Here is a 15,660-nt window from a genome sequence, read left to right on the forward strand (position 1 = left end):
GGTACAGTTCCAAGTAGCTCACTTAGAACACCCATTTGTGTGTACTAACATCATGTAAATATTAGGCAGATCATTGTTATTCAAATATTCATTCAAATGTTTAAGTACTAAACACTTCCAAAGCAGATTTAAAAAATTATTTTTCTAGAATTGTAATGTGTAAATAATTCCCTGATATTTCACGTAGTCCAGAAACATGTCCAAGCAGTTGATGTTGAATCAATCTTGAGGCCTCAAAATCAGTATCACAAGTTAACTGTATTTGTTTGCTTCTTTTCCTGTATTTGCTCTTACAAAAGGGGTATTGGTCAGTAAAATGGTATTAACATTTATCAAATGTCAAAATATAAAGAAAGGTAGTAATTCCGAATTATCAACATCTGTTTTTGGTTTTATATTTCTTCTTTTTAGGCCAAGACCCATGTTCTTGACATTGAGCAGCGACTACAAGGTGTAATCAAGACTCGAAATAGAGTGACAGGACTGCCATTATCTATTGAAGGACATGTGCATTACCTTATACAAGAAGCTACTGATGAAAACTTACTATGCCAGATGTATCTTGGTTGGACCCCATATATGTGAAATGAAATTATGTAAAAGAATATGTTAATCTAAAAGTAATGCATTTGGTATGAATCTGTGGTTGTATCTGTTCAATTCTAAAGTACAACATAAATTTATGTTCTCAGAGCAACTGTTATTTCTCTCTGATCATTAATTATATGTAAAATAACATTCAGTTATTAAGAAATAAACTGCTTTCTTAATACATACTGTGCATTATAATTGGAGAAATGGAATATCATGTGTTCTTATGGTCAAAAACTGCATTTTCAAGAAACAAGCAAGCCTAACCTAATTTCATTTTACAACTTCTATTGATTTCCTTTTAAAAGTCCTAGCTATTTTAAGGATTCACTTGAAGAACAAAATTATATGGAATAAATACCGTGGGCAAGGCATTGTGCCAGACTTGTGCATAGAGTTACCCTCTCCTGCCCTCCAGGAAGTGACAGTCTAGTAAGAGATATATAAATATAAATATAAATAGCATATCATTAAGTTCACTTAATATAACTTTGTTTAAAGTGTGATAGGGAAAAAATATAAGCCAAGAAGCATGAATATGAAAACAAAATAAACATTCTGTAATTTGTATGATGCTGCCATACTGCAGTCCCATAATGCAGAATCCAGTGGTCATGAAAGACAGCGATACTTAACATTTCCTGAGATCTTAAAACCTAAAAAGTATTAAATGTTTAAGGTTTTTCTGTAAGTTTTCGTTCAGAAGACTTAAATACAAAGTAATGAGGTTACTACATTCAAATAAGTGGAAAACTCTTACATTTAAAACTGATAATTTCACTTAAATTGATAGAAGTCTCCTTTGCTGTCCGGTTGAAAGTGTGATGGAGAAAAATAAAAACGCGGACGCATCAATGTAAAAACTAAACATTAAATGATTTCGTATCCAAGGTCTTATGTTAACAGTTGCGGGGGGCGGGTACTTGGGAAATTTTTGAACAATTTGGAAAAGAACGTTTTTAAAAAAACTTTACCGTGGGTTTAAATTCCTCAGATAAAAAAATTCTTGGCAAAACAAACTAAGCCAAATAAATCATCATTCCAAATCTGTTTGAAAAATAATGAGATTAGCAACCCTAGGAGACAGAAGCGTAACAAAAATCAGTGTTCGATACCCTTCCCACACCTTCGTGCGGTTTTTATGCCAATTTCAAATCCACTTAGAAAGCACAGCTCTATCCTGGGGCATTTTCGCACCTACGTGGAAGCACACGAGCAAACCTCCGCAGATGCCCCGACCGCCACTGACCAGTACCGCGGCCCCGGCTTCGCGAGGCCAGGCGGGCTAAGCCCCGCCCCTGGGACGGCCTCGGATCCTGCCGCTCTAGGCCCAGCGGGCGCTCTCTATGGTCGGCCGGGCGGTGTGTTGTCATCCGCGGAGCGACGGCCGGAGGCGGCGGTGGAGCCCCGGCGGGGCGTTTGGTTTCGGTTTGGCCCTGACTGGGATTAGTGTTGACGGTCGAAATGGGAGTCCCCAAGTTTTACCGATGGATCTCAGAGCGGTATCCCTGCCTCAGCGAAGTGGTGAAAGAGCATCAGGTGGGTGAGCGAGGGGCAATGGCTCCGAAGGCCGAGGACCCGAGGCTCCGCGGCCCTCTCCACCCTGGAGCTACGGCTTTCGGGCCACCTCTTTCCCCTCGTCGTCTGGACGATAAGTGGCATAGGGAGGGGGACGGAAGGTTTGAGGACGCCCGGATGAGCCGAAAGGAGCCAAGGACGCAGGTTGCCTGTGTGTGGACAGAGCCCCTGGGTTCACGGCCGCTCTGACAGCTCCTGCTTCGGCTGGTCCTTCCGCGATTCCGAAATGAAGTCCTGGGAAAGAACGCTTTTACCGTTCTCCCGTTTCCTCTCGGGGACCTGCAAGTTGCCTTTTTCTTACAGAGGCTGCGAAGCTGGGGTGGGTGTCCTCGTAGGTTCCCCCATCCCACCCAGAGCGGCAGACCCACGTACAAACAATAACAGCCGCCTCCACACGCAGTCACCTTGTTTACCTGATCTAGAGCGCTGCCCACCCGCCCCCCGGCGCCTAGACTTTCCGACGTGGCTGACGGTTCATATTGATGATGCCTTTTGTTACTTTCTGTTATCTCAAAAGCAGCACCAATCCCCCGTTGCCAAAACAAAAAACTCTTGGGCGGGCTGGGGAGTGAGGCGTAGGACCTTTTATTTGGAGGCCTCACTGTGTGACAGAGGAGGGTGGGAAACGAATTGATAGAACATTAATACTACTAATAATATTTGGCATGTACTGACCCCAGGGCACGTTAGTGTTTAGATTCCAAAGACGTAGTTTATATATTGGAACCGTGGAAAGAGAGGAGAAAGCAGTCCTCTATTAGGTAAACTAGACTTTGGGTAATACTTTGGCGTTTGTCACATTTAATGAATTTAATAGATCTCTTGTCTCATGTTTTACAGAAAAAAAATAAGTTTGAAATTTGTGTAGCTGATTGAATCAGTCGTGATGGGTAGTATTGTAAATAGCCTATTAAATTGTGATTTAATCGGTATTTACGAACATGAAGGTAGTTTACTTCTGGAAAGGATTTTTTGTTGCTGGATTCCAATCAGATTTGGTAGATGAGAAATAGACTACAAAAACTTTCCAAGGTTAGTTTATCTTGAATTTATTTGAAAGTTAGATTGAGTTAGATTTAGAGAGGTATTTTTTTCCCCCGGGGAGGGCTGAAAAGGAAACCAGTACATTGCAAAAATGGAGACAACCAACTTTGGCTTTTCTTGCATCCTTCAATGAGTACCTGTTATACATCAGTCACTTTATCTCTAAAGTGCAAAAATAATGCGATGGTTATTCGGGATGATTTAATACATAATTTATTCAGTAATATTTTTATTCTGTAGTCTGTGGCACAGAATTTGGTTTGGTGAAAATATCTTAGATTCTCTCCATACTGAGGAATTTTATTACTGAAGAATGAAAATCTTTTTAATGCAGTTTTATGACATGGACACTAAAGACAGGTTTTGTGAAAGCTTTATATAGAAACTGGGAGGAGAATTATTTTTAAATTTCACTGTAAATAAATTTTAAAATTTGGTTCATCGTTGTGATGCCTTTCAAAAATGTTTGATTAAAAAGAGACCAAAGGGTTACCAGCGTCTCTGTTTAGTAGAACTTAAAGATGGTAATGCCTAATAAGTCACAGACATTGAAAAGCTAGTCCTGGGGGAAAAGATAGGGAGAAGAAGTGAGTTACGGGAAGTCAGTGGTGTGGCCTCAGTAGCATAGGTTTTCAGTTTCTTTGAATCATCTTGTAAAAACAGAAAGAGAAACTAGAAACCAAAGTTTAAAATCCATAAAACAATTACAACAAACCATGTGACTTGCTATCCCTGTGAAACCCAAAACATAACTAGGTGAGGCAAACTATCAGTAGTCTCCAGACACAGTTGATATTGACATCTCTGCAAAAGCGAGAAGGTAGCAATGAGACAACATCTGATGAACCTTAGAAAAGGAGAATTCCAAGGCCGGGCGCGGTGGCTCAAGCCTGTAATCCCAGCACTTTGGGAGGCCGAGACGGGCGGATCACGAGGTCAGGAGATCGAGACCATCCTGGCTAACACGGTGAAACCCTGTCTCTACTAAAAAGTACAAAAAACTAGCCGGGCGAGGTGGCGAGCGCCTGTAGTCCCAGCTACTCCGGAGGCTGAGGCAGGAGAATGGCGTAAACCCGGGAGGAGGAGCTTGCGGTGAGCAGAGATCCGGCCACTGCACTCCAGCCTGGGTGACAGAGCCAGACTCTGTCTCAAAAAAAAAAAAAAAAAAAAAAAAAAAAAGAAAAGGAGAATTCCAGAATAGCCAATAGTATCCACTAAAAGACTATGCTGGCCAATTAGATAGCAGTAGCTCAGAGGAGTTTTATTCTCTCCATTATTGATTGGTTGAAGGTCTACCATAAGAAAGACCAATTAGGCAGGAGTAGTTTACCTCCTGTGAACACTCAAAACTGACTTGCCAAGGTGCCGTTCTAGACCAGACCCCTAAGGAAAAGGGAGTGGTATAAAATCTTATGAAAATTTTATGCTGGGAGTGGAATAAAATTTTATGAAAGGGACAAAATAGAGACAAGAAGAGAAGGAGATAGTCCATATAAAAGTGAGGCAAAGTCATAGAATCAAGAAATCTTAGAAAACCACAGAGCGAACTCATGTATTTTTTAACACTGCCCAGAAACAGCTTTGTGAACTTATATTCCCTGAACCTACTCATTCTAAAAGTTCAAGAAAATTAAATTCACATAAAAATGTGTTACAGAAACGTATTGAGATCAAATCACAAAGTTATTATACGAGAAAAAGGGACAGAATATCTCTCCAGACATAAAAACTTGCAGTGAAACAAATGCACACAAAGTAGACCACAATTATAACCACAACTGTTATCTATTTCACAATGAGTTAAAAGGCATTAAGAAAATGACATGAGACATGAAAGAACAACATATATCAATTATGAAGATGTGGGAATGAGATGACAGAGAAAATTAGAAGTAAATTAAAAAAAAGAATTTCAGAGCTGAAGCCTCAAATAGAAACAAGACAAGAGCAAAAGATGCCATTTAAGAAAACAATCGGCGGTGGAAAGATGACATTTTAAAAAATAAAGTAGATTTAAAAGATTCAAGAAAAAGTAACAATAAGAAAGATGAGCAAAGAAGGCAAATAATAGAGGCGCCTGAAAAAGAAAAAAAACAAAGCAGCATAACAGAATGAGTACTCAGTAAATATTTTTTGAGTGAATTAATTTATTAGCTATAGCATATAGCATATAAAATGTATATAGAAATGCATATTGAAATAGACATGATAGTATGTTGTAAAACGGTGTTTTTTTAAAAAATGAAATGAAGCCTGGGATTTTTTATTTTATTTTTTATTTTTGTGATACATAGTAAGTGTATGTATTTATGGGGTTCATGAGATGTTTTCATACAGGCAGGCAGTGTGTAATAATCACATCATGGAGAATGGAGAATCCATCCCCTCAAGTATTTATCCTTTGTGTTACAATCTAATTATACTCTTTTAGTTGTTTTTAAATTATTGGCTATAGTCACCCTATTGTGCTATCACATAGTAGGTCTTATTCATTCTTTTTTTTATTTTTTATTTTGGATACAAGGTCGTGCTCTGTCACCCCGGCTGGAGTACGGTGGTGCAATCTTGGCTCACTGCAACCCTGCTTCCCCGGTGCAAGCGATTCTTGTGCCTCAGTAGCATAGGTTTTCAGTTTCTTTGAATCATCTTGTAAAAACAGAAAGAGAAACTAGAAACCAAAGTTTTTGTATAGAAACTGGGAGGAGAATTAATTTTAAATTTCACTGTAAATAAATTTGGAAATTTGGTTCATCATTGTGATGCCTTTCAAAAATATTTGATTAAAAAGAGACAAATGGCGTGTGCCACCACACCGAGCTAATTTTTGTGTTTTTGGTAGACATGGAGTTTCGCTGTGTTGGCCAGGTTCTTCTCCAACTCCTGGTGGCTTCAAGTGATCCGCCCACCTTAGCCTCCCAAAGTGTTTGGATTACAGGCATGAGCCACCATGCCTGGCCTGTGTTTTTTTGTTTTGTTTGTTTGTTTGTTTTAATTTAAATCTTTTTAAAAAATAGAGATGGGGTTTTGCCACGTTGTCCACGCTGGTCTTGAACTACTGGGCTCAAGTGATCTGCCCGCCTCAGCCTCCCAAAGTGCTGGGATTATAGGTGTGAGCCACCGCACCCAGCCTAGGTCTTATTCATTCTTTCAGTTTTTCTTTTATACCCATTAACCTTTCCCACCTCTCCCCTGACTCCCCCACTACCCTTCCCAGCCTCTAGGAACCATCTTTCTATTCTCTATGTCCATGAATTCTACTGTTTTGATTTTTAGATCCCATTAATAAGTGAGAACAAGCAATGTTTGTCTTTCTGTGCTGGACTTATTTTACTTGACATAATGATTGCCATTTCCACCCATGTGGTTGCAGATGACAGGCTCTCATTCCTTCTTATGGCTGAATAATACTCCATTGTATATATGTACCACATTTTCTTTATCCGTTCATTTGTTGATGGACACTTAGGTTACTTCCAAATCTTGGCTATTGTGAACAGTACAGCAACAAACAAAAGAGTGCAGATATCTCTGCGATATACTGGTTTCCTCTCTTTGGGTTATATTAACACAGCAGTGGGATTGCTAGGATCATATGGTAGCTCTATTGTTTAGTTTTTTGAGGAACCTTCAAACTGTTCTTCATAGTGGTTGTACTAAATACATTCCTGCCAACAGTGTATGAGGGTCCCCTTTTCTCCACATCCTTGCTAGCATTTGTTGTTGCCTGTCTTTTGAATATAAGCCATTTTAACTGGGGTAAGATAATATCTCATTGTAGTTTTGATTTGCATTTCTCTGATGATCAGTGATGTTGATCACCTTGTCATGTGTCTGTCATTTGTATATCCTTTTTTGAGAAATGTCTGTTCAGATCTTTTGCCCATTTTTGATTGGATTATTAGATTTTGTCCTATAGAGTTATTGGAGCTCGTTCTATATTCTGATTATTAACCCCTTGTCAGGTGAGTAGTTTGCAAATACATTTCTCCCATTCCGTGGGTTCTCTTCACTTTGCTGATTGTTTTCTTTGCTGTGCAGAAGCTTTTTAACTTAATGTGATCCGATTTCTCCATGTTTGCTTTAGTTTCCTACGCTTGTGGGATATTACTTGAGACATTTTTGCCCAGGCCAATATCCTAGAGATTTTCCTCAATGTTTTCTTGTAGTAGCTTGTAAAGATACATAGAAAGAGGAAAGAATATACAATCGGTGGGGAAAACAGTAGCCAAATCATGCAGGACCTTTTATGCTATTAAGGATTTGTAGTATCTTGTGGGTTTAAGTGAGGAAGCAATGTGATCAGATTATGTTTTAGAAAAATAGCTAAACTGTGGTGAGAGAGGAAACTGGAAGCAAGCAGTTCTGTTGGGAAACTGAGGGTCATGGACCAGTGCAGGAGATCTGGGGATGGAGAACAGGATGAGATTACCTAAAACAGGGGAAATGGATAAGATGGTAAGATTCTAGAAACATTTTAGATGTTAAATTAAAAAGAAAAATACCTCAGTGACTAATTAGATATGGGATTGGAGAAGGCAGAGAGTATAAAATAACCTTGAAATTTCTCACTTGCAAATGTAATAACTGGGAAGAGAAACAACATTATCAGTAATCTCTTTGTATGGGAGCAAAATTCTACTATATGTTCTCACTTTATTCAACACATTGGCCAATGATTAATTATTCTTTGTCTTTTTTACTAATCTGAAACCTAAGAGAATTTTTCAAATATTTCTTTTCTAAAAGGAAAATTATAGTGGGGTATTTTTTAGATTATAAAGGTAATATATGCTCATTATTTTTTAAAAATCAGGTAATGCAGAAAGATATAAAAACTATTACATAGTCTAGAGGAAAGTAAAAGCTTTCATCATCCATGGTTGACCACTAGTAACATCTTGTTTTTATATACTTCCTAACTTTTCTATGCAGATGTATATGTAAATAAATATTTCCTATAAATAGGATACTTTACCTGCTGTTTTATACCTTGCCTTTGTCACTTGATTATATAATGCACATTATTCCGTGCCAAATATGAATCTGTTTCATAATTTGTAATTGCTGTGTTGAATTCCATTGTATGGATGTACCATTATCAGTTTTCTATTTCTATCTTTTCTGTACAATACTGCCATGAATATTTTATACTTATATCTGATTATTTTTCAGAATAAATTTTCAGTAGTAGAAATCCTGGGTCAAAGATACACACGTTTCAAATTTTAATTCATACTTTGTGGTTAGTTATGCCAATTTACATTCTAGTCCCATACTATTGGTTGTAAACCCCATTTCTGTTTTTCTAGCTCCGCGACTTTTCTCTAAAATTAGAATGCTAAATATTTATCTTTTAGGATTGTTATAATTAAGTCAGAGAATGAATATACATATTTAGCCCAATGTTTAATATCTAATAATTGCATAATAAATGCCAGCCATTGCTTTTAATAACATATGAAATATGTGCTTCCCCAAAGCCTTGTTAATACTGGGTAACATCAGTCTCTTTAATGTTTACTAATGTGGGGAAAATTATGTGTCATTTCAATTAGAAATTTTGGATGGTGAACATCTTTTCATGTGCTTATTAGACTTTTGTGTTTATTCTTTTCTGAATAGTTTTGCATTTTCTGTGATTACTTTAAAAATTTGCTCTTTTTTTTTTTTTTTTTTTTTTTGAGACAGTCTCACTCTGTTGCCAAGGCTGGCGTGCAGTGGCATGATCTCAGCTCACTGGAACCTCTGCCTCCCAGGTTCAAGCAATTCTCATGCCTCAGCCTTCTAAGTAGCTGGGATTCCAGGCACGCGCCACCACCCAGGCTAATTTTTGTATTTTTAGTAGAGACGGTTTCACTTTTTGGCCAGGCTGGACTTGAACTCCTGACCTCAAGTGATCTGTCTACCTTGGCCTCCCAAAGTGCTGGGATTACAGGTGTGAGCGACCGTGCCCAGCCAAAAATTTGCCCTTTTTCTTATATTTGAGAATTTTTTATGTGTTAGAGATGTTGACTTCTAATTTGCAAACATTTCCCTATGTTTTGTCATTTTTAATTGAATTGTGTATGGTACTTTTTAACCCTGTATATTTAAAACAATACATTTTTAGATAGCTAACTATACGATTTGTTTGCTTTATGATTTCTGGCTTTTCCTACCCTAAGAGTTTCAAAATATTTGTATGTAATTTTTTTTGGTTACATTTCTCACAGTAATATTTCTAATCCTTCTGGAATTTCTTTTGTTTTAGGGTAAGATGGAGTTTTATTTTTTATATACTGTATTTCCAATCAAACCATCTGTTTGATAATTTATCTAGGGCAAATTTCCTTTGATTCTTCTTTTTGTCTGTTTGTTTTATAGAGACAGGGTCTTACTCTGTCTCCCAGGCTGGAGTTTGGTGATGCAATCACCACTCACTGCAGCCTTGAACCTATGGGTTCAAAGATCCTCTCACCTCAGCCTCCCAAGCAGCTGGAACTACAGACACTTGCTGCCACACCCAGCTTACTCTTCTTTTTAATACTCTTCTTGGCCATTATTGCATATTTATTCTAGGAAAACTTTGGAATCGTTCTGTAAAATGTAAAAAATTGTGTAAAATGTAAAATGTAAAAACAAAATTTTTTTTTTTGATCAAGTCATTGGTGCTGAGGCCAGGCGCAGTGGCTCACACCTGTAGTAATCCTATGACTTTGGGAGGCCTGGGCAGGCAAATCGCTTGAGCTCGGGAATTCAAGACCAGCCTGGGCAACATCACTGGTATTTTTTCATACAAAATATATGAAAATTAATGTATGAAATTAGCATATGAAAAAGATATGAAATTAGTATGTGTGTTGGCATGTGTCAGTGGTCCCAGCTACACTGAAGCCTGAGTGGGAGGATTGCTTGAGCCTGGGAAGTGGAGGCTGCAGTGAGCCAAGATCGCACCACTGCACTCCAGCCTGGGTGACAGATCGAGACCTTGTCTCAAAAAATAAAAATAAAAATAAATACCCCTGATGAACAGTCACACTGAGATTTTGATTGAGGTTTTCAGATTTCTTGGAACAAATAGTTAATCTTGAGTGCACTTTAAAAATCTTATGGTTACAGCTGTCATTTCAGTTGAGCATGTTACTCAGTAAGAACATTCCAGATGGTGTTCATTGGTTCAGAGACCAAAATTTTTTACTCCCAAAACTCAAAGGCATGCCATTTTCTCAATAGCAGGAAAATATATTGTTACTTGTACATGTTGTAAAACTTGAATTACTGTTTCAGAAGTGATTCTATTATGTTTATACAAGGAGAGCTCCTTATGTTTTTATATTTGAAAATTCAAAGTAATTTACTTTAATGAATGTGTAAGGCAGACTATTCTAAGATTCTTTCATTACACTACAAAATATAACTCCTTAGTTGCACCCATTTCAGTTCCATCTTAATGTATATTTGTTTCAGTAATGTTCCCCTTCCTCACACACATTTACTTTTTTTCTTTTTAAAAAAATTTTTGTTCCTGATGGGACCAAGAGTTCCAACACAAACGTTTAAATAGAGGAAAAACAAATGAGAGAGCCATTAAGATCTTATAAAAGCAGATGCTTGTTAGTCGGATTTTACAAACTATTAACCCACATATTACAAACAAGAAATCTGTTTTTCAGGTTTTAGTTTCATAAATTTCTTGGCATAATCTAACATTGTAAAAATTAATATAACCAATCAGTGACTGTTTCAGTGAAACTAAGTATACAATTAGGATTTACATCATATGTTAAACCTTTCGATAACCATGTAGAAACAGCTTTTTGATGTAAATGGGCTTTTTGTTACCCATTATAGAGGAAATTGAGGTCTTGAGGAGTTAATGTCAAATGGTAGGAAGGAACTAAACTAATATTTTGAGTACCAAATGAACCAAGCACTTTATTTGGTGTTTTCTTGGAGCATATTATTTTGAATAAGTAGATTATTTCCTGACAGTAAATTTGATCAAGTCATTGGTGCATTGTATATAACCAAATTTGTCACCGTATTACCAATTCTTTACTTTTTTTATTCATCTGTGATTGTTTGCTCAGTTTTTATATAATAGAATACACAAATCCTGCTTTTTATAATTGAATAATCACTTTTCCCTGCTGCTTAAGTTATCTGTAGTTGATTAAAATAAATTATCTCAAGCATTTTTCTTTGTTTTTCAGATTCCTGAATTTGACAACTTGTACCTGGATATGAATGGAATTATACATCAGTGTTCCCATCCTAATGATGATGATGTTCACTTTAGAATTTCAGATGATAAAATCTTTACTGATATTTTTCACTACCTGGAGGTGTTGTTTCGCATTATTAAACCCAGGAAAGTGTTCTTTATGGCTGTTGATGGTGTGGCTCCTCGAGCAAAAATGAACCAGCAGCGTGGGAGGCGTTTTAGGTAAAACGTTTATGTTTTATTTTGGAATATTATTTAGCTTAGTAAAAATACATTATTTTAAAGATAATTGATTTAACACAATCTTCTGTTCATGTTTATTTTCTGCGTAAACTCCCCCAAAAATGGAAATATCTCAGTTTCATATTTTACCAGTCAAGTAATGAGTTAGGAACGCAGTGAGATATCCTTTCTCAAAACGTATGTTGGAGGTTCTTTTGTTTGTTTGTTTCTTTCTTTGTTGAAACAGAATCTCACTCTTATCACCCGGGCTGGAGTGCAGTGGTACAGTCTTAGCTCACTGTAACCTGTATCTCCCCAGTTCAAGTGATTATCGGTGCCTTAGCTTCTAAGTAGCTGGGATTACAGGCAGGCGCCACCAGACCCAGCTAATTTTTTTTCTTTTTTTTTTTTTTTAAGACGGAGTTTTGTTCTTGTCGCCCAGGCTGGAGTGCAATGGTGCAATCTTGGCTCGTTGCAACCTCCACCTCCCGGGCTCAAGTGATTCTCCTGCCTCAACCTCCTAAGTAGCTGTGATTACAGGCACCTGCTGCCACTCCCAGCTAATTTTTGTACTTTTAGTAGAGGCAGAGTTTCACCACGTTGGCCAGGCTGGTCTCGAACTCCTCACCTCAGGTGATCCACCCGCCTCAGCCTCCCAAAGTGCTGGGATTACAGGTGTGAGCCACCGTTCCCAGCCAATTTTTTAATATTTTTAATAGATACAGGATTTCACTCTGTTGGCCAGGCTCATCTTGAACTCCTGACCCTTCAAGTGATCTGCCTACCTTGTCCTCCCAAAGTGCTGGGATTACAGGTGTGAGCCACCATGTCTGACCAGGTTTTGGTGTCACCTGGGGCTCTACGAATACATCACTGTAGTTACAATTCAGCAATTAGGAAGCTACTGCTGCATCTGTTAGTTCCAGAGCTACAGTGCACCTGCTAGATCTGTACTAAACTGATTCCCTGTTCCTTGCTTATCAGCACCTCCAAAGATGCTGAATACTGGGATCTTCTTTACCATTGCTGAAATATACGCAGACACCAGAGCTCCAGTGCCTCAATTGTGATGCAGGCATCACCACACTTCCACCTTCCAAACCTTATATGAAGGCATCTAATTGGCAAAATCTGAGTCATATCAAGATACTTAGCTGCAGGGAAGCCTGATAACTTTTTAACTTCCCTGGTATCAGAAGGTAAACTAGAAGGAGAATGGAATGGAAGTTGAGGGCCAATGCATTATAACCACCACAAGCATTTATTAAATACTGTGCTGGTATTGAGCACTACATTTTTCCTAGAAATCCCCTAGTCAGTTTTCTGCCATTCTCTACAGTAATGACCTTCTCCATTCATAATTCCCTGTTTTACTTGTTTCTAAATCTGCCTTCTTTTATCCCCACGATGCCACTAAGATTTCCTGACAAGATTACAGCTAAATCCAGGCCAGGCGTAGTGGCTCACACCTGTAATCCCAGCACTTTGGGAGACTGAGGTGGGTGGATCACGAGGTCAGGAGTTCAAGATCAGCCTGGCCAAGGGGGTGAAACCCTGTCTCTACTAAAAATACAAAAACAATTAGCCAGGCGTGGTGGTGGGCGCCTGTAATCCCAGCTACTCAGGAGGCTGAGGCAGAGAATTGCTTAAACCCGGAAGGTGGAGGATGCAGTGAGCCAAGATCACACCACTGCACTCCAGCCTGGGCAACAGAGCAAAACTATGCCTCAAAAAAAGAAAAAAAAAAAAAAAAAGATTATGGCTAAATCCAAAGAATAATTCTTTCTTCAACTTACTTCATTTGTCCACAGCATTTAACAATGTTGACCTTTCTTTCTTGAACTTCTCCCTTTCTTTGACCATCATGTAACCGCATTCTCTCTTTGTACTTTCTTAGTTTCCTTGTCTTCTTTTGTACCTCTGCTTTTCTTAAATATTAATGTTTCTTAAGTTTCTGTCCTAGGCTCTGAGTGATTTCATACAATGGCTTTGATTACTGTATCTCTGCTGATGACTCCAAATTTATCTTTCTGGTGGATCGCTTTCTCCTGAGCTCCTATATATCCAAATGCCTACTGAATATCTCCTTTTGGAAACCCCAGATATACTTCAGGGTTAACATATTTAGAACTGAACTCATCTTCCCCTTAAAACAGCCTGCCTTCTGTGTTTCCTATTTCAATGAATGGCAACACCTGCCACTAGCTACCTAATCCAAAAGTCCCAAGAGTTATTTGGACATCTCGCTCTTCTCATTCCTCACATCCAATCCTCTTTATCCAGTCTCAGATTTGTCACATCTATGTACTTTTCATCTTTAATGCTACGATCTCAGCCTAGACTACCATTATCTTAATCTAGATTACTTCAATAGTCTTACCTTATTCCTGTCCCGTTTTCTTTATTGCATCCAGATTAAACATTATGGCTGTTTAATTTTTTGCCTCCCCACTAGAATGTAATCTCTGAGAACAGAAATAATTTTTTTTTTTTTTTTTTTTTTTTTTGTGGAGAGTGTTGCTCTGTCTTGCACAGGCTAGAGTGCAGAGGTACGATCTCGGCTCACTACGGCCTCTGCCTCCGAAGTTCAAGCGATTCTCCTGTCTCAGCCTCCCGAGTAGCTGGGACTACAGGCACGCACCACCACACCCAGCTAATATTTTTTTGTCTTTTTAATAGAGGCGGGGTTTTGCCATGTTGGCCAGGCTGGTCTCAAACTCCTGACCTTAGGTGATCCACCTGCCTCGGCCTCCCAAAGTGCTGGGATTACAGGCGTGAGCCACCACACATGGCCAAGAATAATTTCTCTTTTGTTATATCCCAAGACCTTGTGACATAACAACATTGAATAATCGTTTGGTCAGCCAAAGAAGGAAGGGAAGAAAAGAGGAAAGAAGACATTGCAGATAATACAAATGAGTTGGTATCCTCAGAGTTTTTATTATGTTAAAGAGGTTGGTAGAGAGAGGTTAAACATGAAGAAGAGTTTGTTCATCACAGAAATAGAATTCTGTGGGGCACAGCAGATGAAGCTGGTAGCAGAGCTGTAGAAACTACACTCAAAGTAGAGCTTCCTAACTTGTATGCCATGTGGCATGCTGGTATGCTGCAAAGGGGTTACAGTAGAAGTCAGACAGGTAGTAGGACACCCATATTCAAATACCAGGTTTGCGTGACTGTAAAACTCAGGTTCTTTCTAGTAAATTCTGTTGCCTCAAAAATGTGATGATTTGGCAGTTGATTTCATTAATGTCATTAGGCTTTCATTTTAAATGTTTTTAGGAAACACAGAGATAGGTATTTCAGTTTTATAATTGTATTTTTATATAATCTTAGGGATAATTTTAATGATCTTAAAAGTATACATTAAATGATTAAGGCCATTAAATGTCATTATCATTAGATGTAGTATATATAAAATGAACATTTAAAGCTATATTTTGATCTTATTTTTAGAATGAATTTGCTATATATTTGTGACAATAATTATGTTTTTAACATTCTGTTAAAATGTCCTACTTTTGTATTCCTAATCTGAAAAATTCAATTTTTTTTTTTTTAAATGAGACAGGGACTCACTTTGTCACACAACCTGGAGTGCAATGGGTACAATCATCACTCATTGCAATCTCGAGCTCCTGGGCTTACGGGGTCCTTTTACCTCAGCCTCCCAATTAGCTGAGACTATAGGCACATGCCCCTGTACCTGACTAATTTTTTTTATTTTTGTAGAGATGGGATCTTGCTTTGTTGCCCAAGCTGGTCTTGAACTCCTGGACTCAATTATTCTTCCCACCTTGGCCTCCCAAAATATTGGGGTTACAGGCGTGAGCCACTGCGCCTGGCCTGAAAAATTCAATTCTTTAAATAAAACAAGCCTGAGGCTCATTTTTATCAATCATAATCATTTCAAAACTTGGGCGTTTTGAACCTTAAAACTGATGAATTGCTATTTTAGTTATAAAGGCACCTACATAGCAGTTTATATAAAGATCTTCACTTTTTTTCAGAAAACTTAAGGT

At 38.1% G+C, this 15,660-nt stretch overlaps 2 protein-coding genes across 6 annotated transcripts in view; both read left to right on the top strand.

The window, feature by feature from the left end:
- The window catches only part of ATR (ATR checkpoint kinase), a 124,628-nt gene extending 123,854 nt beyond the window's left edge, over positions 1 to 774 (top strand). For both annotated transcript variants that reach the window (XM_008008852.3, XM_008008853.3), the window contains one exon: positions 412 to 774. In XM_008008852.3, coding sequence (XP_008007043.3) covers positions 412 to 585 — 174 coding nt within the window. In that variant the 3' untranslated portion in view covers positions 586 to 774. The remainder of the gene's footprint in view (positions 1 to 411) is intronic.
- Positions 775 to 1,940: 1,166 nt separating this feature from the next.
- XRN1 (5'-3' exoribonuclease 1) overlaps positions 1,941 to 15,660 on the top strand; it is a 136,328-nt gene continuing 122,608 nt past the window's right edge. For all 4 annotated transcript variants that reach the window (XM_008008855.3, XM_008008858.3, XM_008008857.3 and 1 more), the window contains exons 1-2: positions 1,941 to 2,130; positions 11,406 to 11,638. In XM_008008855.3, the coding sequence (XP_008007046.1) occupies positions 2,056 to 2,130; positions 11,406 to 11,638 (308 nt within the window). In that variant the 5' untranslated portion in view covers positions 1,941 to 2,055. The remainder of the gene's footprint in view (positions 2,131 to 11,405; positions 11,639 to 15,660) is intronic.

Source organism: Chlorocebus sabaeus, chromosome 15 (genome assembly GCF_047675955.1).
Source record: "Chlorocebus sabaeus isolate Y175 chromosome 15, mChlSab1.0.hap1, whole genome shotgun sequence".
Classification (NCBI taxonomy): domain Eukaryota; kingdom Metazoa; phylum Chordata; class Mammalia; order Primates; family Cercopithecidae; genus Chlorocebus; species Chlorocebus sabaeus.